General features: G+C 40.6%; 2 protein-coding genes across 2 annotated transcripts in view; both read left to right on the top strand.

Annotated features, from left to right (window-relative positions):
• Nucleotides 1-24: 24 nt before the first annotated feature.
• On the top strand, nt 25-14759 carry TBCEL (tubulin folding cofactor E like). Its single transcript, XM_015813741.1, has 8 exons — nt 25-112; nt 1977-2126; nt 3376-3515; nt 5175-5356; nt 6863-7119; nt 8180-8306; nt 10048-10164; nt 14127-14759. Exons 2-8 carry the CDS (start codon nt 1994-1996, stop codon nt 14443-14445), a joined length of 1275 nt encoding a protein of 424 aa, XP_015669227.1. The 5' UTR covers nt 25-112; nt 1977-1993; the 3' UTR covers nt 14446-14759.
• Nucleotides 14760-22920: 8161 nt separating this feature from the next.
• Nucleotides 22921-24088, top strand: part of TECTA (tectorin alpha) — a 43713-nt gene continuing 42545 nt past the window's right edge. Inside the window, exon 1 of the mRNA XM_015813735.1 lies at nt 22921-22984. Within this exon, the coding sequence (XP_015669221.1) occupies nt 22921-22984 (64 nt within the window). The remainder of the gene's footprint in view (nt 22985-24088) is intronic.

Here is a 24088-nt window from a genome sequence, read left to right as displayed (position 1 = left end):
ATCTTTTCCCCACCTCTGGAAAAATAAAATGAAGGGCTAAGAAGACCCCCTGAAACTCATACATGTAACTCCCGAGAAAGCTGATGCTGAGACTAAACAATAACCATCTTGTGTAAGTGGGGAACATTCTGCACTATTTATTTTTGCAGGTTCAAGTAATCCACCAGTTGAAGCTTCTTACATAAGATACCCTCCTAAGATTTAAAGAATTTGGACACTTTTTTCCTTCAATCATCTTGTGAATGTCCAGCAGGGTTTATTTCATGTTTCCATCACTTCATCTGCTTTAATTCCAGGAATGGAGGGAAACAACTTGGTTGCTGCTGTAGTTGAACAGTTGGGTGATCTACTGTACATCACTCACACATTTACCTTCCGCCCACCTCTGGTGTTGATTAATTCTTTGATATCTTAATTTGTGTGTTATTTCTATTCCCATCTGTAAAATATTGACATATACAAACAAATTGGAACAACACAGACATATCGTAGAGATTGAATGTTTTATGCCCAGCATCTGTTCACACTAGAAAAATGAAAAAGAAAATGGTATATATATATATATATATATATGACTGATAGCACTTAAAAAAGTGAGCCCACCAGGAGAATTATGAAACCATAAAAAGGTTTAATAAATATAAAACGCCAAGCTTTCGCCGGGTCCTCCCGGCTTCATCAGGGCAAACTGCCACGAATGTGAGATGTGCTTTATAAGGATGGAATCTTTTGCACACGGCCCTTCGATCGTGTTGTGGGGCCCAACTGCTNTCTTGGTTCCTTACCAATTCCCGCTTTGGCTTCCTCCCTAATTCGTTCATTCCCAATTATTACACCCTCTAAGTTCATATTGCCCTTTCCTCCAGCTTCCCTATGTACATCGTACGTCTTTCCTACTCCCTCATATTCCTTTCCTCTATTCCCCCTCGGGACGCTCTCTATGTATGTCTCCGTACTTCTTCCCTCACTATAGTGGGGTATGTTCTCAGTATATCCTGTCCCATCTAACCTCTTTCCTCCCTTCCTATTCAGACGGGAGAGTATGCCCGTAACGTCTCCTGGTTCTTTATGTAAAGTTCCCTCGCTTATCTGACCATCTTTTTCTCTATGGTTTACCATCTGGATATACATTGATCTAGTGACAACATATTCCGAATTCTCACCATCCAAAACTACACAGTCAGGGATCATATGGGAGTCCCTATGGTTATTCCTTCCCCGGGAATAGTTCGTGTAATATATATATATATATATATGAGTTTATAGGCCCTACAAATCAGAAACCATTCTACATCAAGTTTTTTTATTGGTCTAATTAGTATATTCTGTACTGATTGAGTATTGAATATATTCCACACCAGAGATTTTGTGACTGAATTCAGAAATTCACAAAGCGTTACCCTCCGTTCCTCTTTTTTCCATAAGAGGAAAAAAGTGGTTTGAATGGTTTAAAGGAGCTAAATTGTACAGACTTCATTTTGCCCATTTGGATACCACTTACCTGTCCTGACCTTCCTGAGTGGCCACAATAGGATGCTTTAAAGCCTCATATAAGCTCCTCAATGGTATTGTAGACATTTCAAATGTCTTCTTTCAAGCTTGAATATCTAGGCCAGGGGTGTTCAACCTTGGCAACTTTAAGACGTGTGAATTTCAATTCCCATAATTCCCTACCCAGCATGGCTGGCTGGGGAATTCTCGGAGTTGATGTCCAGAGGTCTTAAAAGTTGCCAAGGTTGGACATACCTGATCTAAGCCTTCAACTCAACAAGAGCCACTCTGAACAGTTCCTTCACATTTGATTTTTGAGTAAACTTGCTTTTTTATAACACCCTTACTGTACGAGGCTTTCCAAATGTTGAGTGAATTTAACACATTCCTTCACCCAAATTAAAATGGAAGGTGCTTCGTCTAAAGATACGTTTTAAGTTTGCCAGAAGAAAGAAGGCATTGATTTCCCATCCTTTGAACCGCAGCATTTCTGGAAGGGACAATGGATCAACCCAGTGGGAGAAGCTTCATGCAAGTTCTTTGTGAAAAATACAGCCCAGAAAACTTCCCATATCGCCGTGGTCCCGGAATGGGCGTGCATGTCCCGGCTACACCTCAGGGTTCACCTATGAAAGGTACAGGTTTGGGCTGTTTTTTTTCTTTTGACTTCCCCAGAGCAGGGCTTGGATTAAAACTTATTGTGTTTACTCTTTGTTTTTTCCCTCTTCTGTGAGAGGGATGGAAGGAAAATGGAGTTTCTTTCCGGATTGCAAAGAATTTCTGGGTGAACTGACTGTGCCTTGACTCCTTCCACCCCCACCCCCAATTCTGATTTTGAATTCCTGTCAGGTTGGTTTCTATCACAGACATTCCCAAAGAGGAAATACAGGCAGGTCATTTGGGTGGAATTGACAGTAACTGAATGTGACAGAAAAGAACAAAAATAAGTTGAGTCAGTCGGGGACAAAATGTATTGTATGTCACTCAGAGTTAACCTTTCCAGAGTCACCTTAAAAAATCCTTTTCTGGTTATTCTTCTGATTTCTTCATTCAAATACCTCAAAAAGATGGAAAAGCTATCTTGGCCCCAAGTCAAGGTTATGTTTTTATTAAAATACTTCTATCTAGCAAAATACCACCACAGTGTATGCCGCAGCCTACTGCTTCCTTATTCAATGTGCATACCCATCGCCTTTTGCTAATTAGCAATTCCCCTAATGAAAAAGGCAAAGTTAGTTTTCCTTTATGCTGACAATCATTGCAGTTGTTCCAGAAAACTATATTTTATATGAAGAAATAAGATCTTTCTAGATGCTTGCATCTTTCATATTGTTTCCAAAGTTACTATTATTTTGTTAGATTTTTCCCCCAGAGTAATTCGGTTGCACTGATTTCTGAAACAATACTACTACTCCTGAAGAACCTACTGAAGATATCCTTAGGGTAGTAGATGATAAGAAATTGTGAAAAGGGCTCAAGGACATTGGTTGGTATTCATCAGTTGCAAATGTTGATCCTAGAGAAAGATGCATAGGAGCAATTTATCGTGTGATCACTTTTTTGATGTCATCCTGCACCAAATAATCACCTTAATAAGCTCTTAGGACATTCTAATTTACAGTTTTATGTATTTAAGAATCACTTTCAACTTTCACCCAGCAAAGCAAAGAGCATCATTGACTGCATAATAATAAAACAGTATATTTTAAAAACAGCCATATCAGGTATAGTTCACCAGACAACATAAATGGAATCTCATTTTTATATGGCTTTTTTAAAAAATATATATTCTGGATCAGATTTTGCTTGGATGGACAGGTGATACATTGCTCTACAAAACGAGAGACTCCTTCTAAGGGCATCCTGTCGGTTCTGCTTTTTCAGACCGTCTCAACCTGCCAAGTGTGCTGGTGTTGAACAGCTGTGGGATCACCTGTGCAGGAGATGAGATGGAGATAGCTGCCTTCTGTGCTCATGTGTCTGAACTGGATCTTTCTGACAACAAACTAGAAGACTGGCATGAGGTAAAGCAGCTTATGCAAACTTCATTCTGAGTAGTAACAAGGACAGATGTCTTTGCTGCAAGTTGAGTTGGCTGTTCGGATAGGTTCACATGTGCATCTGGAATTATTGGAGCAAATGTCCTTACCTGGGGTAATCCAAGGACTTAATATCTGGAAGGTTTAGTACTTTCTCCTTCCAGCTCTTCTCCCAAATCTCAAGCTTTCTTTCTTGCTCATCTCTCCTCTGAAGATTCTCTTCAGAGCTCCCATCGGCTTCCACAGTTTCATACTCTCAGCTACCATCCAAGAGGGGGAGGGAGGAAGATGTTCTCTGTTTTGCTGTCATTTTTCTTTCTTTGGGGCCTGTTAAGGCCTGCATTAGAATGAGGTTTGGACGGGGCCAGGGGAGATGTAGTTTCAAGCGTATCCCTCATAAAAATCTTGTTGGATGGCCCAGATCAGGGGTCGGCAACCTTAAACACTCAAAGAGCCACTTGGACCCGTTTCCCAGAGAAAAGAAAACACTGGGAGCTGCAAAACTTATGTGCACGCACACGCGCGGTGGGGGAGTTTGATTGAAGAGTTTAATTAAAAAGAAATAGAGGCTGCTGTGCATGAGCTCTCTCCCTCTCTCCCACCTCCCCCTCTCTCTCCAAATGGAGGAGGTTGGGAGTCGCAGGAGAAGGTTCAAAGAGCCACATGCGGCTCCGGAGCCACAGGTTGCCGACCCGTGGCCCAGATTAATTCTACTCTCTCAACCCAACTGACCTTATCCACAGCTTCTTGAGGAGATAAAATGAAATGAGATCCCCGTGTAACTCACCTTAAGCTATTGGAGGGAAGGCGGAATGTGATTTTAAAAATGGAAAGTTCTAGTTGTTAATAAAACTCCTTGATTCTCTTAATTTTTATAACAGGCGGTAAAATGGGTTCTAGTATCAGGAAGAATTGTACAGTAAGGCTTTTGCGGCTAAGAATTCTAATAGATCCCACTGACTCTCATTATTGTTATCCCTCTGTTAGCCCATGTGTCTTCAAAAAATGGATTCATGTTTGCGCAAAACTTTGCAATAATTTTTCTAAATGTTTTCCAGCAGTTTGTATATGTGTTTTCCTCCACGTTTCCTTGCGGCAAGGCTTTTAATTATAATAAGAAACCATAAAAAGAAAAGTTGTTTTATTGTCTTTTGGGCATCCATATTTCATTGCCAAATGATATAAAGAATTAAAAAGTTGTTTGCAAAGGGGGAAACCCAAACATTAATCAATTTCAGGAATCAAAATTCTTTACTAAAATGGTATTTGGTGCATACAAGATTGCAGAAAATATGGGTAACCCTGGATAAAATAGTCCTTTGAAAAATGTTGGCACTTGTTATTTCTTTTCTATAGTTGCTGCTTTTTCTTTAGAAGTCTGCCAGGTATCTGCTTTTTTTCCCCTTATCAAGTCTTTTTAAGGGTGTAATTAACTGAACCTTTGAGGGGAACAAGCAATTAACCAATCAATCCAAATCATCAAATGGCTACGGTATGAATTACAGATAACTATCTTGAATGCTGTTAGAATCCTTATCATTCTTTAACTCAGTGAAGTGGACTGGAAAGGTTGCTGGGAGGTTTTAATATTATTTGAGATCTGATTACAAGGTGGTTTTTTTTCCTTCTTCCTTTCTCTCCCAGGTCAGTAAAATTGTGTCCAATGTCCCGCACTTGGAGTTTCTGAACCTGAGTTCCAATCCCCTGAATTTGTCAATTTTAGAGAGGAGGTGTGCTGGATCTTTCTCTGGTGTTCGCAAACTTGTGCTCAACAACAGCAAAGCTTCCTGGGAAACAGTCCACACTATACTGCAAGAATTACCAGAGTAAGCCTAAAGGAAGTAGGATTTTGAGTTAACTGACGAGATATTAAGGAAGGAGATGGATCACAACAGTTAATCTCAAAACACAAATTCCAAAAAATAAAAGTGGGCCTTCTAATTGCTTTCCTCTAGACTAGTAGTGGACGGGGCCCTCAAAAATCTGTTATCTGCTTGACTTTTTGAATCTTACTGAATGGCTACATTTTGCACCAGTTGATAGATTCAAATTCTCTCCAAAGGAAATCCAGCCTAAAACTGTAGATTTTAGAACTGAACCTAGAGTTCATTACAAAATCTGTAATTCAGATTTCGCTGCCTATATTCTGGTTGACCCTATTTGGTCTCCTGTCTTGATTAGTTTCCATGCATGTCTGGGTGTGTTGCTATTTTTAATTTTATACGAGTGGCTATATTTCCATCAATTTATTACTCTACAAATTAATGGAGGAGTTAAGGCACTCTACAAAAGCTAGCGCAAGGTTTACTAGCCCATTTGGCTACCACAAATAGCTATCCTATCTGATTACCTGGACATGATTTTAACAAAAAGCCACGATTTCCAAATCTGTTACAATTATTATGGCAGCTTCTTGTCATTCTGTAACTGTATTTACATGTTACTGAATGGTGTTCCCAGAGGTTCAATCTCCCTTATTTAGTTGTACTCCCTTATAATGACATTAGTATGAGATACTGATTAAAGATTATAGATTATATTCAGTGTGTGTGTGTGTGTGTTTGTGTATGTATACTGAAACTTTGATATATCTTAAATTCCATACACTGGCATTGCAGTAGCTCAGGCAGAGAGAGTAGGTTCTGTAATACACCATTTTTCTATTTGCATCGCTTTTTTTTCATCAAGAAGTATTCAGTAGCATATCCATCACAAAGCCACTTGTGGCTTGCGCAGATCTATCTACTTCCAAAGTTTTAGACCACATTTGGACAGTGTTTTTGAACTACTACTAAGCTGCTTGGTGCATTTATCTCTAAATTTATCAAATTAACAGATAGTGCCAGTAAGGCAGTCCATGTTCTGCCTTTCTGTTTTTCAGTTATCAGATCAAATAGCTTGCTAATGGACATGCTGGCTTTTGACTGAGACTAAAAGGGGGTGTAGAGAGAGTGCAGGACAACTTCCAGTTAAACGTTCTGTTACATATTTTATAAGGCCTGGATTGTCTGGCAGAGCCTCCGTCCAGCTTGGCAACTCTGTTTTCCTTCATGTGGGACCAAAGCTTATTCAATTCATCCTTCTGCTCTCAGGCTAACTAACCAAATGCAGATGCCTTCAGAAATCCAGAGATGGGATTACAAAGGCAACAGCCTTTTTCCAGCAGTTTTCCCCAAGTAGGAAATGTTTGGGAATGTTTTGTCTGTTACTGCAAGCAATAGTGATATAGCCCATCTTTTAAAGCTCATCAGTGTGTCTTTTCCTTAAAATCAATGTAACTGGATTGCATAGAAATGTTGCTGCTTATTTTAATTGGCATTTTCTCCCTACAGCTTGGAGGAACTTTTCCTGTGCCTTAACGACTATAATACAGTGTCTTGTTCTCCAGCTTGTTGTAATTCTCTCAAATTGCTTCACATAACTGACAATAATCTCAAAGACTGGACTGAGATCCGGAAACTGGGAATAATGTTTCCATCACTAGATACTTTGGTTCTGGCCAATAACAGTGTGTCAACCATTGAAGACTCAGAGGATTCTCTGGCAAGGCTATTCCCGAACTTGCGATCCATCAGTCTGCACAAGTCAGGTGAGTCCTTGGATGAAATATAATGGAAGGATATAAGAGGCCTGTTGGATCAGAACAAAGGCTTAGCTTATCCAGGCTTCTGTTCCCAAACTGCTCATGTAAATATTCTGGAAAGCCCATTCAGTGATTCCACTGGATGATAAGAACAGGGTTTTACTGATTTATTTAACTTACTACGTTCGTACTGCTGAGAATACGAGAATATACCATAAATCAAAACTTCCCAGAGGTGAGATGGGAAATCTAATCTAGTATGTATATATAAGGTTTTGTTGCGTTTCTACCAAAATATATCAGTCTCTTTCAGTAATTAATCACCAGCTTCATTGGAGCAGCAGACAAAGGTAGAAATGAAATGTTATTTTCAGAAGATGAAAGTAATTGAACAACTCCAAAAAATAATCTAACTTTTAAAGGCTGACATTTTAAAAAATAATATAATTCATATAAGTATAAGATAGGCACGGAGAAATCTGTGTTCAGATATGATTCCCCGGTAACAGTAATTTTCTATTACATTTGAGAGATGTTTAATAGAGATAGGTTTGAAAATGTGTGCCTGCCTGCAGTCTGAGCCATTTGCTTTTCTGTTCTGTTCCTCATCTAGTTTTGGCCTGCAAATAATTTTCACACAAGCACAACTTAGACCAGTGATGGCGAACCTTTTAGAGACCAAGTGCCCAAACTACAATCCAAAACCCACTTATGCATCATTGGGTGCCGGGTGGGCGTGGCCCATTGGGTGGGCATGGCTGCGGTGATAGCAGCAGACTGGGTGGGACTAAAAAGTTCAATCAATCAATTCCAACTTTGCAAGATCTTTTTTTTCCCGCAAGAAGTTGAAATTGACTGATTGAACCTTTTTTTTTGTACACGGCGGCGGAGGCCTAAAGCGAAAAGGTTTTATAAAACCCAGCGACGGCGCGCGTGCCCACATAGAGGGCTCTGAGTGCCGCTTCTGGCACGCGTGCCATAGGTTCGCCACCACTGACTTAGACCTATAATATGTTATACCTTTTGTCTATTTTCCTCGCCTGAGCCTTTCCTTTCTTTAAAGCAGGTCTGCATTCCTGGGAAGATATTGACAAACTCAATTCTTTCCCTAAGCTTGAGGAAGTGAGGTTGCTGGGAATCCCTCTCCTTCAGCCGTACACCACTGAGGAGCGGAGGAAGCTGGTAATAGCCAGGTCTGGAGATTTTATTGTAGATCCAGCCTTAATCCCATTAAAAAAATGTGTGATTTGAGTCTGAGGTGCTCAGTCTGAGAGAGGAAATTGAAAGATATTGGACTCCTGTAACTTCATAGTTTTACGAGTGAATAAAAAAAAAGATAAAGGGGGGGACCTATGTTGTGAATTAAAATTGGTCCATGTAATACAGGTAGTCCTTGACTTAAAACAGTTCGTTTAGTAACCGTTTGAAGTTATAGCAGAATAAAAAAGTGACTTATGACCATTTTTCACATGACAGTTGTACCATCCCCATGGTCACATGATCAAAATTCAGATGCTTGGAACTGACTCATATTTATGACAGTTGCATGTTATCCCCATTTGTGAGTTTCTGACTAGCAAAGTCAATGGGGAAGCCAGAATCATTTAACAACCGTGTTAGTAACTGAACAACTATAGTGATTCACTTAACAATTGTGGCAAGAAATGTCACACAATGGGACAAAAATCACTTCACAACTGCCTAGCTTAGCAAGAGAAACTTTGGACTCAGTTGTGGCCGTACGTCAAGGACTACCTGTATAAGTGGCAGTGGACTGGCAGACCTCTTTAAGTAGCCCTATTTTATAGGACTACAAGTAATAGCTGTGGAAAAATCATAGATCTATTGTATTTGGAGACTGTTGAGCCCTTGTGTGAATTTTTGCTTGATTCCCAAGCCTGCCAACTTGGTATTTTTAATGTTTGCTATACTGCAGATACTGCACATTTATTTATTTAAAATCATTATCTACCATTTCCTATTTTAAAAAATCTCAGTCGCTTGCACTAAAATTGATCCCTTCCTTCCTTGCTCACTAGCCTGGGGCGTCAGGGAGAATCAACAAGACTTCAGTAAGGCCCTAATTTCAGATGAGTCATTTAACTTGCACTTCAGTGTCTCACTTTACACTGGCCGGCAGGGAGATGGCTCAACCTGTCTAAGGACAGGAACTGAGATAGGTCTTTGTCAATCAGTGGTAAAGAGAGAGGACCCTATCAGTGGACTCACTTGGAAGTCTTCCCCTCTGGTGTACATTTTATGTTTTGCAATGAGAATATGTCCATTGCATCATCTGTACTGAAATCTCACTGAAGCCACTGATGACAGATGTTAAATTAACTGCTGAGAAGTTTAGAGACAGTTGCTTGAACCGTGGTCTGACATACTAGCTGTGCCAATTTAAAAGAAAAAAAAATTGATCCCATATTCTGCAATTTCGCATTCGTTATTTTCTTTAGAATTTAAAATGCCTGAATGCTGTCCTTTCAGTCCCTGAGAGCCAGCTATCTTTCTATTCATATTCTCAATCTGGAATGATTGAAGTGACAAGACTAACCCAGGAATTACAGAAAATCAGGCACACACACAAACACACACACATATAAATACTGCAGAATGAGAAAGCAATACATAGCAAATTTCTACAACCTTTTCTTAAGTTACCAACATTTTATAAAATGCCTTGGAAAGTCCACAAGAAGGAAGGCGTTTAGAAAATTGTCAGACATATTTATAATCAAGTCGTAATGCACAATTTTAAATCAATTCCTCTCTGTATGGAGCCCAATAAAAATGCAATTTCCCTGACAGCTATATTTTTGGGTGTCAGATTCTGCAGGAATCTACTGAAAAGACAATATTTGCTGCTGACTATTTGGGGATTTCCCCCCCCCTTGCTCAGCTGTTAACATTTTCTCTTCTTCTCTTTGGCAGGCTACCATCAATCACCAAGCTGAACGGAAGTGTCATAATGGACGGAGAACGAGAAGACTCTGAAAGATTTTTCATTCGCTATTATATAGACTTTCCCCAGGAAGAAGCTCCTTTCAGGTGAGGGATTACCCAGAAGTTTGTGGAGTGAATTAAAAGCTTTGGCTGTTCAGCATAGTTTTGAAGACATGAACTGTAAACTGAGACGCCCCCAGTTCAGAATTTTGCTCTAAGTCACTCACCTGATAAACGTAGGCAAGCTACACAGCCTCCTCGCTGTACCTCGTTTATCTTCACTATGGAGTCTCATATATATTACTGACTTATCTTGCAAGAGTGTTACAGGCTGCAGCACAAATGAGTAAATTACCATTTGAACAGCTGCAGATATTGGTAAGCACTTCCACGCTGATGGAAGAGAGTAAATAACAGGCCGAATGCTTTATTACCGATATTTGTAACCCATTGCTAATGAATAATTAAGAGTACAGTCGAGCTTTGGCTGTCAGGAAAGTTGCAGTCTGAAAGAGATATCAGGGAAGCCAAGGGTAGAAAGAGAAAACTGATAAGATGATATTATGCACAGGTACAGCTTAATTTAACTATTAGAAGGGGCAGCTAAAGCCAATGGGGCAAAGAGTCATAACTATGGCAGACTTTGCATGCATGGACACAGACAATGTTGATTGCATTTTCAGCTCTTTGACCCCCACTTGCCCTTCTTAAACCAGATATTGAGACCCTTGAATGAGTTCAACAGTGAACTGTCAGGCAATTCCAGTAAAAAGTAAAAAGTTTGGCAGAGAGAAATCTTAAAACATGTGTGGTATCTTGAACACTCAACACCATTGAGTTTCCTGTGAGTTTTGGTTTGGTTTTGCCTCAGCAATTTTTGGCTATCGGTTCCCGGCAGGTTAATGCAGAAGGCAAAATTGCCGTTCGTCTCCCCATTTCCCCACACACACCCCACCCCAGTTCATAGCCTTTGAATAACCCTGGGCTTCCCTCCCCCAGCCTGATTGTTCAATGGCCCCTTTGTCCAGATGCCCTCATCTGTGTGGAGTCTTGAAGAGACCTGTGCCCTCCGCGGAGTCTGCCTTTCCAGTCCACCAAACCAGCCTGCCATTTCAGGGCCCTTTGAGGGCTGTGAATAGCTGAGATGGCGTCTCCAGTGAATCAGGCTTCAGGTTCCACATCCTGCATCTTTAGTTCATGCTTGAGGTTCATTCTCTGACTTTTCCCTGCCCCCAATAACTCAGTTTCTTCTCTACTTCCCCCCCCCCTTTTCCTTCTCCAGCCTTGATTACAACCATCTTTCCTTTCCCTTTAGCTTTTTTTCTCTTTCCTGCTCTTCCAAGATTGACATTCAAAACAATTATTATTCTTTGACAATCATGATACTAATAATATCATAGCCTAATCATACAAAAAGGAGTTATTCCCCCCTCTTGTTTTGCAAACTGATGAACTGCCATCCTGGTGTCCAAGGTATTAATTCATCAGATCTTTACAGCTTGTTTAAAATTTCCATACGTATTTTAGTTGCGATAGAATGGCACAAGGGTGAGATTACAAATGAAAAGATCTTTTGTCTTGTTTCTGACTGGCTAAATGCACTTGTTAGATCTGGAGACAAAAAGATGTGCTTCGCAGACACAACTAGAGTAAAGATGTGCTTAAAAGTCCTGCAATTTGGGAGCTTGGATCCAGTCATAGTTAAGATGCTGAGCCAAGGGACCACAACATTTATACAGCAGCCTGGGACCAATTACTCATTTTAACCCAACATTGTTTAACTGAATTGTACCTTTGGGGGTGAAATTAGTGGCCTTGTGCATACCAACTTGTGTTCCCAGGCAGGACATGAACTTGATAAATGGAAACTTCTTCACTTTGGAATGCAAGTTAGCTTTTAAAAACTAGATTCCAGCAGTTTTCAATCCAATCGAGGAAAATAGTTTTGCTGCCCTCAATAATTCTGGATTTTTCGTATCTTCGTTTCATAAGAAGAGATTGGACAACCATTTGTCTGGGATGGTATAGGGTCTCCTGCTTGAGCAGGGGATTGCACTAGAGGACCTCCATGGTCACCTTCCAACCTTGTTATCTGTTACCATCTGGAGAGAAAGCACAGTTTTGGCCTTAGGCGGGAACAGGAGAGAAAAGAGTTGTGGAATCTCCAACACACTTTTGTTTTGATGACACTGGCATTTCTACCTGTCCGGAAGCAGTGTCTGCAGTCACCTTAACGGAAGAACAAGGCTTTTTCAGAGCTCTGCTGAACAAGCCATGGATCCCACTATACAAGAAGTGACGGAATGAATGGAGGTGTTGAAACCCATCCTGAAAAGCCGCCTTTCGCTTTCCACTATTGATTTAACTGCTGTCGGCCATCACGGTGTTCAGAGAATGTGTCTTCCTTATCTCCTAAATCATCGTTAGCCCAAACGGACCCAAGTTTTCTCTCCGTGCTAATTGCAAGGCCAAGCACAGCAACCTCTTCTCCAAACACTTGGCCTCTGTGAAAGCTAGTTTTGTCCGATGCTGGGCGAAACCGTAGTGCGCTGCACCAGCCACCTCATATTGCAGACAGACAGAGGCTCTGCTGTTGATGGAATATCCTTACCTTTAACACTAGTCCCCTGAGGGGGCCTCCCTCCCCAGTTGCCAGGCCCCATCATCCCCTGACAGGAGCAATGACACAGCAGCGATCACGGTTTTGGCCTGAGCCAAGAAGGAAACAAAAGGGGCTTTCAGTCCCGGGCATCCCTTAGAGACTCTGAAATGTTACCCCCCCCCCCAATCCTAACTACTCTTTGTTTTTATCTTTTCAGCTACCTTGGACTTTGGGTTGACTTTTTGCCACTTTCCCAGCCCAGCAGAAGAGATGCCCCTTCCTCTTTATTAATGAGAGATATCTGAAAAATGCTTGGGGGGGAGGGGGAGAGCAGAGAGAAGGAGCAAAGACAGAAATCTCTAACCAGGAGCATAAACAAGAGGATGTTTATCTCGGAGGGTGAAGAAACTTGTTGAACGGGTTCGTGGCCATCCAGACAATGGTGCCCCACTTATTCTTTTTTTTTCTCCCATTCCTCCATTTGCAAATGCCAAAACGAACGAAATTCAGACCTATGTGCTGGAAGCAGCAGAAAGGCAGAAGCCGAACCAAAGTTATGTAATTAATAGCTGTAAAAATTTCAGCTTGACTCTATTCCTACAAGCTATGACAGCAGGATTCACTTGGCCAATGAATGAATACTACTAGCAAAAGAGAAATGGGGGGTGGTGGTCTTTTTTTTTCTTTTCCCCTAGCTCCTGAGGATGGGGCATTTATCTCTGCAGCATTCAGCAGGACCGTGTTGAAAACGTCTACAGAGGTTTATTACAGGGCTACAACAATAGTTCATGTACATTGTGAGAATTTGGAATTGCAACTGCACTGTCCTTAAATGTATGTGGTCTACACATTCGACTTTCTCTTCATTTGGGGGTTGAGAATACTAGCTGATTGGGCCTGTGATCGGACACCTTTGCCAGGTTTGGGGAAATACAGATGGTGCCATGTCCTGAGTCAAACCATTATGGGCCAGAATTGGAGATGGCACAGGCCGCTGGCTTTCAGCTGATTATGATGTCCAATATTGACTTCTTCAAAAACTCAAAATAGTGTGGATCCAGGACCCTTAACGTAAACCACCTCTCAGTTCATCCTTTAATCTCCAGTGAGGCCCTTTTTAGTTTATAATAGCTGACCGTTGCGTTTTCTACATTGTACCTGGGTCCTGAAACTAAGTGGTGCATTCAGCCCCCTTCGCTGTTAATTTTCTGGCTGCAAGTAGATATCATTTGCCTGAAGGAACATTTTAGGTCTTAGCTCGTACAGCCCCCAAAGAGCAAAATTGATCTTCCGGTTGCTAAATAGTCTTAAAGCAGTTGAGTTTCTCTATTTTTTTCCCAGGTGTATAGGACATTGTTAGTTGGCTTTAGAAGGGTGGCACAAAATGCCAGAAATATATATTTTAATAAAGTAGTAGGTCTATTCAGCACCTTTTGCCTGTTGTCTCTCCACCCCATTTCCGTAGGTATCATGAACTAGTGACAAAATACGGGAAGCTGGAAAAGCTGGCGGTGGTCGACCTGACGCCTCAGAGCAGCGCCAAGGTCGAAGTTCACTTCAAAAACCAAGTGAAGGAGATGAACATCCGCTTAGATCAGACGGTGGCGGAACTCAAGAAACAATTGAAAACGGTGGTGCAGCTGCCCATCAGCAGCATGCTGGTCACCTACTTCGATAAGGAAGATCCTTTTGGCCCCGAAGAGCTGAAGTACAACTCCAGGGCCCTGCATTCCTACGGCATCCAGGATGGAGACAAAATCTACGTGGAATCCAAAGCCAAGTAGCCTCTCTGCGCCAAGAAGGCCTGCTCCAGACTGCGCACCCGCCCCACGTAACACAACCAGGGGACTTTCTGACGGGGTGTTTCATTTGGGTTCATTGGTTGAGATTTGGTGTTTCGAAGTGTGTCAGATCACTTCTCTAGCCCAGGTTAGCAGGTCCAGATCTGTGAGATAAGCACCAGGATTCGGCGCAGATGACAGGAGGCTCCCAAGAGGCGTGACATCAAGCAGGTGTGCAGTTTCCCTCTGTTATCTCCCAGCTGCTTCAGTATACTTGTGAATGTAGCATGACAGGCCGTCTTCGAAGCTCGGAGGTCATTACCGCCACTCAGCCAGGGAATTCAGGCTTCCGGCCTGCATAAGTGTAAGGTACGTCGTGTGAAAAAGATTCTGTGCGGCTCTTGTTCCTGTGGCAGTTGGACTCCAATTACAAATGGCTGCACTGCTGTCTCTTCACCTGGGTGGTCTGTCATTTCTTTCTTCCTGGTGGGAGGGGGGGCTTTTGGAAGGAAAGGGTTGTTCAAGGCACGTTCTACCAGATATGGGCCTGCAGGATGTCCAGCAGCATTCTGGATTTCAGATAGCTGAAGGAGATACTCAGGTGCTTAATGTATGTGTGTGTGTGCACTGTCTCCTTCCCTCTCCCACGCACACAGAGAGACATAACACACACAGCTTCCAAAGCACAGTAATAAGGCCACACTACAAAACTGCATTCCTTTCGATAACCCTCCTGGTTTGCCAGTTCTCCAAGGTGGAATAGATAAACTATTTCTGCACAGGGCACATTGGAAGTTAAATGGATAGCACTTTGACATGCAGCCAGTGAGTTGGGTAGCTAAGCAGAACAAATGATGGATCTGTTTGATAGAAATTATTGCCTGGTTGGTTGCCGAAGCAAACTCCTTTCATTCAACAGTTTGCTAAAAGATCATGAATCCCTTGCAGTGCTGGTATACAGTATGTTCGGTTCATTATTATTATGAATTGCACTTAAGGTGGCTTAAATGCTTCTCCCTCTCATTCCTGCATCCATAATTTTATCCTTAGAATAAACTTGTGGTAGGATTAGCTGAGGGATAGACACTAGTTCTTACCAACTAGAAGCCTTTCATAGCCAATTTTAACCTGAATTCCAAATTTTGTATTGTGATACCTGGATGGAAACCAAAATCTAAATACAGCTTAGTTCATTTTTAAATCAATTTTTAAGCCAACAGAAGCATGCAAAACCATCCGTGGTCCTCCCATTGGTTGGTCATTTTTGTGCATGACTCATTATTGTGGACTAGTCCCTTTATAATATGGTCCATGATTTGTGCAGCTCCATTGGGATGAGCTTCTGTTATCTAACTTCAAAGCAATTCTTCTGTAATCAGAGCTTTGAGAGACTGCAGCGAAGACCATATTAAATGTTCCCTCCTGTTTTCATAGACTGTCAGTCTCTTGTACGGTTCTGCTTGGAAATGTGCATTAAACTTGTTTACTTTGTAAATCGGGCAGGCGCTGCCCTTCCTTCCTCTGTGTCAGTTTGACAAGCTGGAAGCAGTTCAATCCATCCATTTTACACATGTACATTTAAATGTCCGTGAAGCCGGCTGATTCTTATTACTTGTAAACTTTTGACCTGAGTTGGTAGCTTTTATGCTTTGAAAGCAAGATTTTTTTTCATCCCTTGATTCTGCTATTCCCTCTTGGGCCTTCCTTTTTATAGAAATTGCAGAGTGTGGGGGTTTCCCCCCTCCTTTCTGATATCTGTATTGTTGGAAAGCAAAAGAAAGTCCTTTTGTTTTCTCATTGGAAAGGAGACATTACCACCTTCTGTACATTAAAGAGGGAGAATGGCTTAGACAGAATAGCATTCAGACCACCATCCCGTGTGAAGCTACAGTTCTCCATCAAATTGTGACTATTGAACGTCACTCCAGAATAATAGTATTCTGGATTTTATAACTATAGCAAGCTGAGGTTCTTTCCTCTCCATTTACTTAGCAAAATGCCCTTATGGTAATTTGCGATGCCATCCCAAATCAACATTTTATTTATGATCGATGCGTATGTGTGTGTGTTTACACATGCTGTAATGGGGAATGTTCATGTCAATAAGATATTTTATTATAAAGATTTATGGAAAGATAGAACTGTGTAATAATATACTATTATTTTATCGGTGGTCCTACAGTATAAAATACCCTAGTAAGGGTTGACGGACTGGTTGGATGCAAAGGGCCAGCCATTGAAATTCTATCGTATTTCTTCTCTTCCTCTCCATTCCAATGTTGATGCCATGGTAGTACTGTTCACTATCCATGGAGTTGGTATCTTAGAAAGAAGCATTAAACGGATCGGGGGAGAGAGACAGCAAAGGAATTCCACTGAAGATTCATATTTTTGTGTGTGTTGTTGAAAGAGAGTCAGTCTTAAAACCTAAACCTACTTCCTTAACCTTTTGTCTCCTGTGTTGCGACTGTTACAGACTTTTGGATAGCAGTAAGTTAGGAAAAAGCTGCATTTAACTTGGAAATGTGCAGGTTGTGTAACTTAGGCAATTCAAAAGTGCTTAAGTTGTCATTCTGCTAGGTATAATATAAAGAGAAAAGGCTACAGCAAGGCAGAGCCTTCATGCCTATCGCTTGGATTTTCTTCAACAATTTCCGTTTTTGTTTTGAAAAACCGTAAGCAAATGCTTTGGAAGCTGAGGTCTGCCTCTAATACATTCTGTCAGCTTTCTACAATTATACAGAATTGGCACATAACTATGGGCAAAAACTGTCAGTATTGGGAGAAGCCAAGCTACATCAAATATTTAATCTTTTAATTAGGTACATTATAGTAGGATAAAAACAGCATGAAAGGGAGAGTAATGTAATGGCATTCTGTACAAATGTCCTCTTTTTGCATTGGATTGAGCTGCTAAATCTGGATCATCCTGGTTTGCCAATAACATCAAATTCACCATGTTCTCCAACTTTCTCTGTTCGACTCATAGCACTGATTGGTTCCCTATTTGTGCTTTTTTAAATGCTGTGTACAAAAAGGAGATGCGGTATCACGCTCTTTGCCAGTTTTCAACTCTGCTTTCATCCAATCCTGATGTCACACTAGATTGGATTTTGACCATTGATGTTTTGTTTAAAAAAAAATGTTAACATTCAGTTCATTTTTGGCTATTCATATGATGAGAACTGTCATAAGCCAGATGCACAGCTGGTTGCTTTTGAACTTATGAACTTCCCTTTATGCTAGCACAGGGGCGTCCAACTTTAGCAACTTTTAAAACTTGTGGCCTTCAACTCCCAAAATTTCCCAGCCAGCCATTCTGGCTGAGGAATTCTGGGAGCTGAAGTCCACAGGCCTTAAAGTTCCCAAGGTTGGACACTCCTGTGCTAGAGGCTTCCTCTGCAGATAGTTAAGCTGGGAGACTAAATACTGCAGATATCATTTGTATTGCCCGACTGAATAGGCCATACATTTATCCACATCCAAAAAACTGGATAAAAAGAGCAAGAAGATTGACTTCTTCTGAAATTATATTTTGAACTGCACTATCAAGTTCACAGTAGGGCACTGAACCCCATTTATACGAAACTGCGATTCTCTTCAGGAGTCTGCCTGCAAAAGAACCCTGAGGTTTTTGGGGTGATGGTGGTGATGGGGGCAATGTTCTGGTCACTGGAAGGAGATTATATTCTCCCCAGTGCTCTTTCCCCAAAGACCCCAGTTTACGAAAGGTGACCCTTTTTTAAACTAAGTGGGGTGATGTCAGAAAGTCTTCCCTTTCTCAGTCAGGTTAATCTGTAGAGTTCATTGCATTAGAAAATAGTGTAATTATCTGCCATTTTTAATGGTCTTGTAGTGAAAAACCTGAGGAACTGGGAAGTATTAGCCTTGGAACTCAGGGGGTTGTTATCACTGGGTAGCAAGCCATAGCAAGTAATTACCGACTCATATCTGGGTCTGGCAGTTGCTTGTAGTATTGGACAAAAAGAAGTATCTTGGTTGGCATTACTGCGGGTGACTACGTTCTGTGCATGTTAGACCTCAATTTAGCATTCACATTATGCAAAATATGAAATTTATAGCTAATTCTGCTTCTGTGATTAAATTGAGCAAGAAACCTGTAATTTTTTCCCCCTGTCCAACATGGAATGCTGGGGTGAAGAATGGATGGGGGGGGTGTGTTGTGGTGACATAGACCTAGACTCTGAATTCTCTACCCTTGCTTTGGCTTTTGAAATTCGTCAGAATTGAAGTTAAAGGCATTTGCAATAGACCTATAACATATTTACTCATTAGCAATCTCCAGAGTTTCAGCCTGTAACGCAGCTGTAGGCTTCGGTGATACTGGTTCTAAAATATTTTTTTCTAAAACCATTTTCATATTCTGACCCTTTTTTCCCCACTACAGCTCAAGTTGAAACTGTTTATCAAAGCAGACAGTCTTTGCTCTGCTGAATTCCATACACCAATGTTTCTTAACTTGGCCACTCTAAGAACTGAGGACTTCCAACTGGCTGGGGAATTCTGGGAGTTGAAGTCCACGGGTCTTTAAACAGCCAAAGTTGAGAAACACTGCCAAAAACTGTTGAGGATGTTTAGAGGTAGTGAGTCTAAGTCTGACTAAGATGCTGTTTCCTAAGTAGCCCTCATTTGTATTAATGGCTAGGTAGGGCGTACTTTCTAGAGGGTGCTGCAGCTGGTCTCCAGAACACAGATGAGCGCCTGGCTGCACCCTGTTTGCTACCCTAGTTATAAAGATTTGGAGTAGACACGAGGGCTGCAACTTAGAAAAAACCATCATTGAATTCTAGAGCTAGTTTTTGATAGAAATCTCTGTGCGAGGTTACACCAATGGAGCCACTTTGATGGTGTACGCAAGGCAATTGAATGTAAGTAATAGTGTGACATCTGTGTAGAATTACCATTAGAGAGTATCTGCTTCTGAGGAATCTCCTACTCCTGTTTTGCTCTCTTGCTGGCACAGTGAGGAAGAGGAGGCCCATGTTCATCACTTACTTCACTAACAAATGTAATATCTGGCCAAGATCCTTGGCTTAGTCATTTAAAAGGGCAATACATATCAACCTTGGGACAGCTAGTAAGGCACAATGACATGCAGCGATCTCTTATTCAAGATACACAGGGCCTGAAGATTTTTCTGCATCTATTTACCTGGCAAAATATCTTACAGGATATCCACTAAATATCTGACAGGAAATCCACTAAAGTTTCCCTTTTGTTTATACTCCGATTCATGTACTTTTGTGGACGAAAGATAATATCCCTTTTCCAAGAAACAAGCATTGTATTTCAGTGTTCAAGAACTTGCTCCAAATATAAGGCGGTCAATTGAATGATATCAATAAACTATAAGTTTTGTAAAAAAAAAAAAATGTGTGAAACTACTTTATTTACATATTTCGATTCTAAGCCATAAATTCTGATGCTCATGGATCTTGCTGGATTAAGATTTAGTTTCTCATCTCTACTTGCTGCTGTGCTCTGGGAAAACTACAGAACTGTCCAGAAAGTCTCTCAACCTCTGGCTGTTGAAATCAGGTGGTCCATTTCTTGAAACGTTCACAGACATGAAACGATTTTCTTTTGATTTTCTTCGAAAACGAGAATCTGAAGTAAGAAATCTATGAAAACTGTAAATCCACCTGAATTCCTTCCTAGACATCAATTTGGGTATTTTATAAGCTTGGAAAAGGTTACTTTGACTCCAGAGGTCCTTCTCTCCTCTGAGTTTAGTTCTTATGCTCTTTAATGCTAATTTGGTAACACTATATAGACCCTCCCTTAGTACAAAGGAAGGGATGCTTGCTTTTTCTCTACTCCCCCCCCCCCCTAAGTGAAAAGTGATTCTGATCAAAACAGTCTCATACCTAGTTCTTCCAGCCTTGACATTTCCTTTCTGGATCTCCTGGAAAGTTTTCAGTTTTCAGAGATTGCTTCGGATTTGCAGCCCATTTCTGACTCACCTTTTGATCAGCGAACATACCATCATAGATTTGAGATGCAAAACCGATTGGTTATTAATTGAAAAGCATTTATTTAGCTTTTTCTTCAGTTGGGGAAAAAAAAGGATTTTTGGAAGCATCAATCACTGTTAGGAGTTGTTTATTGACATGCATCCTTCGCTGACATAAGTTTTCCCAGAGTTGATCAAAACGTGGTTTCAGATTTCAGGTACAATTTTTCTTCGACCGCAAACCAGGTGGGTAATTTTGTTTTCCATTTAAAATTTGTATTTCTTGTTTTACAATAGGTTTTTTTTTATCCTGCATTGTAAACTGTCTTTTTGGGATACAAATATGTCTTTGTGATAGCGGTTTGATGATTTTTTTTTGTAGACCAGCCTTCTAGTTTGTTTTTATTTTGTTTGATATCTCAGAAGCCACATAAAAAGCAATACATGCTCTGTAATGGGAACACTGAATGTAGCTGATTGCGAATTGGATGTGATAAGTCTACTAATATCGGCTTCTGTTCCCAATTACGCAGAGAAAAAGGCAACGCTTTCAGCTCCCTTGTTCACTTATCATCCCACTTAAATGCTTCTGTGAGATGAGATATAAGTCCTTAACATATTATAATTTCTATATTTTGTAATTAATGCGTTGCTGTCATACATTTCAGGAAAATTAAGCTGCATCTCTTCAGGCATGTACACACACACACACACACACAGAGACAGGTTTTATGCAACATGATTGAAGAGTCTTTAAAGACTCAGCCAAGGTAAGAGACAGTGGTGCATTGCAGGTGAAAAGGTGATTGCAAATGCGGAGAGTCAGATAGACATAAAAAGATAGTTTTGGGCACTGACATCAATTTGATCCCCCTCTCTTGCCAGCCTTCCTGGACAGATATATGATAGAAATGGGCAGTTGCAAATAGGTCCTACAGTGACAAAGATGATTATGTGTCTATGTAGATTCTCGATCATTCAGTCATAGTTGTCCCAAAGGTACTTTTCCAAAAGGCAACTGAACTTGCTTGGGTTTTTTTTTCTTTGAAAACATTTTGCTTATCCAAGAAGCTTCTTCAGTTCTTCATAACTGAAGAAGTGATTTTTTTTCAAGGAAAAAGAAAAGCCAAGAAAGTCCAATTGCCTTTTGGAAAAGCACCTTTGAGCTAAAGATGCTTACTTTCACATTAATGATGCCACCATTATTCAGAACGAAATCCCATTTTGTTCAGAGGTCTTTGGGGCAGTATAAACATATTGGGTACAGATTCTGCGTGAATGAAATTTTACTAGCTTCCTCAGTGGTTATAGAGGTTGCTAGCAAGATAACATGTTGAGTTGTGTATCAGTAATTGTGTGTGTGTGTGTGTGTGTGTGTCCTGATTTTCAAATCAGTTGGGTAGAAGCAGAACTTGATCTGGGAATTCTGTCAAAAAGCAAACATTTTTATTACTGTATATAACCACAATCCCACACTTCTCCTAGTTCAGATTTGGAATACAAATCGGCTTCCACAATAAAATGTTAGCTCTATTTATGCTTTACTCCCTCCAAAAAAATTAAGTAGAATCTTGTTACGGGCTCTACAATTCTTTAGTTCTGCATTTTTCAGTAGAACACACATTTTGCCTCTACGGTACTGTAACTTTTAGATGGGGAAGGTTGGCAGATAGTGATGAAATGGTGTGTAATTTACCTTACAGTCTCTTTATGTACTCAATGCATGAGAACTTCCACTGCCCCCCCCAATAATTAAAACATCACCTTGGATGTTTGTATTATTTATGTAATTTTGCTTTTAGCTCCTCTTCCCTTGCCCCTTCCCTCACCTAACCCACATCTCTAACCAATTCTTCCTGAGATGGGTATGCTTATGGAACAGAAGATTAGCCTCTGCATCCTTGTATATATTTTCGAATTCCAAGTCAAGAAATGTTAAGTATTCTTCAGCTAGTTTTCCAAGGGGCAGAGAGGGGGGAGAAGAGGGAATTAGTTTAATCGAGGTTTAAAGTCTCTGCAAAGAGAGCACTCCATGCTCAATAATTGGCTCTCATTTTAGTATACAATGAAAAGCTAATCAGCCAAAAGCTTTGTACTGGAGAGATCACGGAGAAACTGTTTGGGGTTATTAAAGGGTTGAATGTTTCCTCTGAGTGATGTTCCCATTAAATCCTATTTACTGCTGACCTTGGAAACTCTTATATCCTAACCCATCGTTAGATTGCACTTTTCATTTGAACCCGTCATATAAAACAAGCAATTTACCTCTCCTTCCTCCTTCCAGTTAACAAGGATGTTGACAGCTCCTGGCTAGTTGAGAAGGTCTAAGATCTGCAAATGTTTTGGGTTTTTTTAAACTTCATTCCCCAAATTTCTAGACTCATCAGTCAATTTGGACGTTCCTTGATTGACATTTTCTTAATGGAGAATTGATGAACAGATCCCTGTGAATCGTTATTGGTTACACTTTTCTGGGGTTTTTTTTTGTTTCTTCCCTTCCTAGGATGAGTCATCCATCATTCTTTAGAAGCTGGGTGGCCTTTACTTTCCTACTTCTACAACAGCAAGGTTAGTATTTCAGGTTTTCAACATGGGATACTGATGTGCTCTCTGTTCATTCTGACAATCTACTGCATGGAAGACTTTAGGCAGGTTACCTGACAAGCAAGGAAGGTGTCCATCAGGAATTGTTTCCTTACCACACATCCTCAGCTTTGTACGATTCTACCAAAAATATCTTCTTCAGACGTGTCTAAGGTTGTTTCATTGTGGTGTGACTTTACCCCTGCTAGAAATACATGTGAATGAGACCACCCAGTTAGCATTGTGGATTCTCCGGCCCAATCAGGATGGGAAGGTGATGAATAGGGAATGTGACAGATCCCATCTTCGTGGTTCTGGAATTGGTGCACATCCTAGAAAGGCATTGTTGCATATGTGGGACCCAATTCCCACACTGCTGTGGAAATTCTACTCTGGCAAAAATGTAAAATTAAATTCAAAGCAATCGTTTGTAATCATGCAGGTGGATTCTGGTGAGGCTTTTTACCTGTATAGCACCTGTAACAGGTCAGAGAAGCCAAGATTTGTTGGTTTCAGCTTAAAAATAAAGGTATGAATTCAGGTATTTTTGCCTTAAAATGTATCCCTTCCCCATTTCTTATACATTAAAAGCAAAACCTTTTCATAATAACGGATTATGTCACTCTGTCCCCAGGGAGACTCTGAGCCTTTTTAAAAAAAGTTTTTAATCATCAGCAAGAATGTCCCCCCCTCCCCATATTTTCCTTTATTTTAATTTTGTTTCATTTGGCAATTTAATGAGATTTTAAATTTAAACTCTATTCCACTCCAGTTGCTTGTGGTATATCTGGCTCGACTGACGTGTTTCCTTGCTTGATCTTTTTGATTGCATGTTGGCTCTCTTGTAAACAACTGTGCAGAACTTTGTAGGTCAAAAAGGCTAGATGTTGAGTAGTTCCTTTTTTAAAAAAAACAAACAAACCTCAATTTTCTCATGATTCTGCAGCAGTTTAAGGGGACCTGCCTGACAAAATTGCTTCTCCAAGTGGTTGCTAATCCCAATTCTGATTTTTTATAAGACTCCATCTTACTACATCATCCATTTCCACTTTTCTTTTGTGTCTGTTTTGGCAAGGTGGGAGGGAAGGG

The sequence above is a fragment of the Protobothrops mucrosquamatus genome, unplaced genomic scaffold (assembly GCF_001527695.2).
Source record: "Protobothrops mucrosquamatus isolate PMUCROS unplaced genomic scaffold, P.Mucros_1.0 scaffold186, whole genome shotgun sequence".
NCBI lineage: Eukaryota > Metazoa > Chordata > Lepidosauria > Squamata > Viperidae > Protobothrops > Protobothrops mucrosquamatus.
The sequence above is the reverse complement of the archived record's forward strand: the minus strand, read 5'-3'. Positions and strand labels throughout refer to the sequence as shown.

Coding starts and splice junctions, on each gene's coding strand:
- TBCEL (XM_015813741.1), top strand. CDS start 1,994: ATGGATCAACCCAGTGGGAGAAGCTTCATGCAAGTTCTTTGTGAAAAA. Junction 3,516..5,174: donor AACTAGAAGACTGGCATGAG/GTAAAGCAGCTT, acceptor TTTCTCTCCCAG/GTCAGTAAAATTGTGTCCAA. Junction 7,120..8,179: donor CATCAGTCTGCACAAGTCAG/GTGAGTCCTTGG, acceptor TCTTTAAAGCAG/GTCTGCATTCCTGGGAAGAT.